The sequence below is a fragment of the Leptopilina heterotoma genome, unplaced genomic scaffold, assembly GCF_015476425.1.
Source record: "Leptopilina heterotoma isolate Lh14 unplaced genomic scaffold, ASM1547642v1 Lhet_242, whole genome shotgun sequence".
Lineage (NCBI taxonomy): Eukaryota > Metazoa > Arthropoda > Insecta > Hymenoptera > Figitidae > Leptopilina > Leptopilina heterotoma.
This window is the reverse complement of record NW_025110957.1, coordinates 206,491-209,570: the sequence shown is the minus strand read 5'-3', so window position 1 is coordinate 209,570 and position 3,080 is coordinate 206,491. Positions and strand designations below refer to the sequence as shown.

General features: G+C 28.1%; 1 protein-coding gene across 1 annotated transcript; it reads left to right on the top strand.

The window, feature by feature from the left end:
- Window positions 1-1,231: 1,231 nt before the first annotated feature.
- LOC122503063 lies at window positions 1,232-2,803 on the top strand. The gene is made up of 2 exons (XM_043613485.1): window positions 1,232-1,733; window positions 2,790-2,803. The coding sequence occupies exons 1-2, from the start codon at window positions 1,232-1,234 to the stop codon at window positions 2,801-2,803; spliced, it is 516 nt and encodes a 171-aa protein (XP_043469420.1).
- The last annotated feature ends 277 nt before the right edge of the window (window positions 2,804-3,080 follow it).

Genomic DNA, 3,080 nt, shown 5'->3' with positions numbered 1-3,080 from the left:
TGTTTTTGATGACATTGCTTGTGAAAAGCAAGATAATGTTAGAGCTTTCTTTTGTATGGGCAGACATGTAAACGTTGACAGTTTCTATTTATGTCAAACGTATGCTAGTATTCCCAAACATCTTGTTCGAGATACTGTTAATTTATTGGTTCTATTTAGACAAAATAAAAAAAATTTAAAACATGTATACGAAGATCATGTTAATACAGATATTAGTTATACTCAATTTCGTGATTTATGTTCAGAATGTTGGAAATCTGATAAATATGGATTTGTTGTTATTGATAAGGACCGTAATTTTAATGAGGGAAGATATAGAAGAGGATTTGATTGCTTCATTTCACTATAAATACAAGAAGTTCATTGAATTTTTAAATAGTATAGTTTATATTGTCTCGAAGAAAACATGTATCGAAAAGAGCAAGAAACGCTTCTTTAAATAGCAAAAGCAAGTGATGCTATTAAGCGGAAACATCGTTTACTCAAAATGGGTAAAGAGGCTGCAGAAACAGTATTGAAAGAAACTTTTTAACCAATATTAACACCTCTGGAAAAGTTTGTGAACATAACTGACATACCTTTCAAAAATATTGAAAAAGTTAAAAAGGAGGAAAATGACTTTTCTTTCTCTACTGCTGTTGATGAGAAAGAGGAATTTGATAAAACACTACTCAATGACACTCTACTTGATAAGAGCAACAAGTTTGAAGAAGAAGGAGAAGAACTTAATTATGAAAATTTGACAAATAAATTTATTCAATTATTGAATAAAAACAGGAAAAGTTTTTTAGACATGGTTTATGGAGTACGTAAGCTTCCTAATGGTTCTTATATAATTGGTGATACACCAGTTGATTTAGAAGGTTCACATATTCAACCTGCTGGAAAGAAAAAATATTTAAAAACTGGTGGGTTGCTTGAACTTTTATGTCGACAAGAACCTAATCATGCATTAATAAGTTCAGATGATTTGGAAAATTATAAAGAAATTCTTGTAGCTACAAATGCACACCGAAAAAATTATAGTTCCAGTGGTCTTGTCAACGTAACCAGGAGTTCTAAATACACTGATGTCATTTTAAAACTTTTTAAGGGTACGCCAAAAAAGGGTAGTGGTGTTTTGAAGAAGAAGAAGCTTGGAAAGAAATTACCTCAATTTATAATTTCAAAGAAACAATCTAACCCAGACTACATCTATTGTAGAAGAAATTATCCTCGTCGAAAAGTTTAAATGCGTGGTGAAGATGAAATCTGGCAAGCAGATTTGGTTGAAATGATACCTTATTCTTATTCTAATAAAGGTTTCAAATACATGCTCACAGTTATAGACATATTCTCCCAATATGCCTGGGCTGTTAAGAGTAAGAATGAAAAGGATATTTCTTTGGCCATGAAAACTATTCTCAAACAAGGCCGAATTCTAAAAAATTTGCATACTGATAGAGGCAAAGAATATTACAATTCTGAATTTAAGAGTTTAATGCAAGAATTTAATATTAGTCTCTATTCTACCTATAGTAATTTGAAAGCCTCAATTGTTGAAGGATTTAACCGCACTCTAAAACATATGATGAGGCCCGAATTCAGCTTGCAAGGCAATTATAAATGGATTAATCTTTTACCAACTCTCATGTCAAAGTACAATAATAAAAAGCATCGTACTATTGGTATGAAACCCAAAGATGTCACCGGAGAAGACACAAGAGAACTGCTGAGACGTAGGGGAGACTGGGGTAAACCCGCTCACTTTTTTTCAGATCGGTAAAAATCTAGGAAATTATTCTCTAAATCCAAGTTAATTTATATCATTTGAAAGCTTATGATTTCTACTAAAAAAATAAAAAAGAGTTTTTGATTTATCTTTTTTAGTTTTACTTAGAGAAACCTTTTAATACACATATACCAAATTTCGAAATCACAATTTTCCAGGGTAAACCCGCTCACTTAATCTTTTCAAGACGGAACAGTTTTATTTTTTAAATATTAAAATTCGTCTTATTCCCGTCTTAAGTATGATTTATTATTGATAATTTATGAGTTATATAAACATTTCTATAAACAACAAATTGGTTTAATAAATGAAGGGTGGCATGACAAAAGGGGTCAAGCAACAATTTCATGTTTTTACAGGAATCGAAAATAACACATTTAAAAATTTTTCTGATCATTAAAGAAAGATCTAAAAAAACAGTTTAGAGATATTATTTCGCTTTACCAGTAGAAATACAATTTATGAAGATAAACCTACATATTAGAGAGAAAAATAAGTAAAAGTGGACCATTTTGGGGTTACGTCAAATGTGCATATTTTCTTATAAAATTAATTGTTAAAAAAATATACAGTTTAAAGAAAAACTGAAAAATTAGTTTTTTAATATTGAATTAACGAATTGAATGCAAAAAAGTTTGCTTCAAAAAAACTGTTTGTTTTCAAGAAAATTGTTAATTAAATGTTAACTTTTGAAAGTAAACAGTACATACATTTTCAAAAGCAAACTACAAACAGGAATATTTAAAAATTAACAGAAGAATAATATTTAAATTATTGAAAATTAGGTAAAGAATAAAACTATTTCTAAATAGACAAAAAAAATTCAGCGAAATTTAATATATATTAAATTATATTAAAAAGAAAGCAATATTTTTAACAATATTAACCTATTCATAAAAATATTCATTTCTTTTGTTTTTAACCGTATTGCATTGCAAGTAAAAATTTAGGCTATTTTTCATTCTTATTTTTATTAAAAACGAGTTTAAAACAATTTACAAAAAAAATACTTTTACAGAACTGTGCAAATGAATTTACTTGATTTTTTTATGAAAAAATCTCAATTTCGAAAAATTGTTGCTTGACCCCTTTTGTCATGCCACCCTTCAAATAATGAACATAGATTTCATGAATTACAACTATGGATTTAAATAGTGTTATATTTTATTAACAGAAAGTCAAATGTAGTTACAATTTTGGTTTTAATAAGTCATAAATTGTGTTATTGTTGAAATATAATACGTGAAATTATTTTATTCTAAATTTTAAATTAAAAACTAAGTGAGCGGGTGTACCCCGACTTCACGTG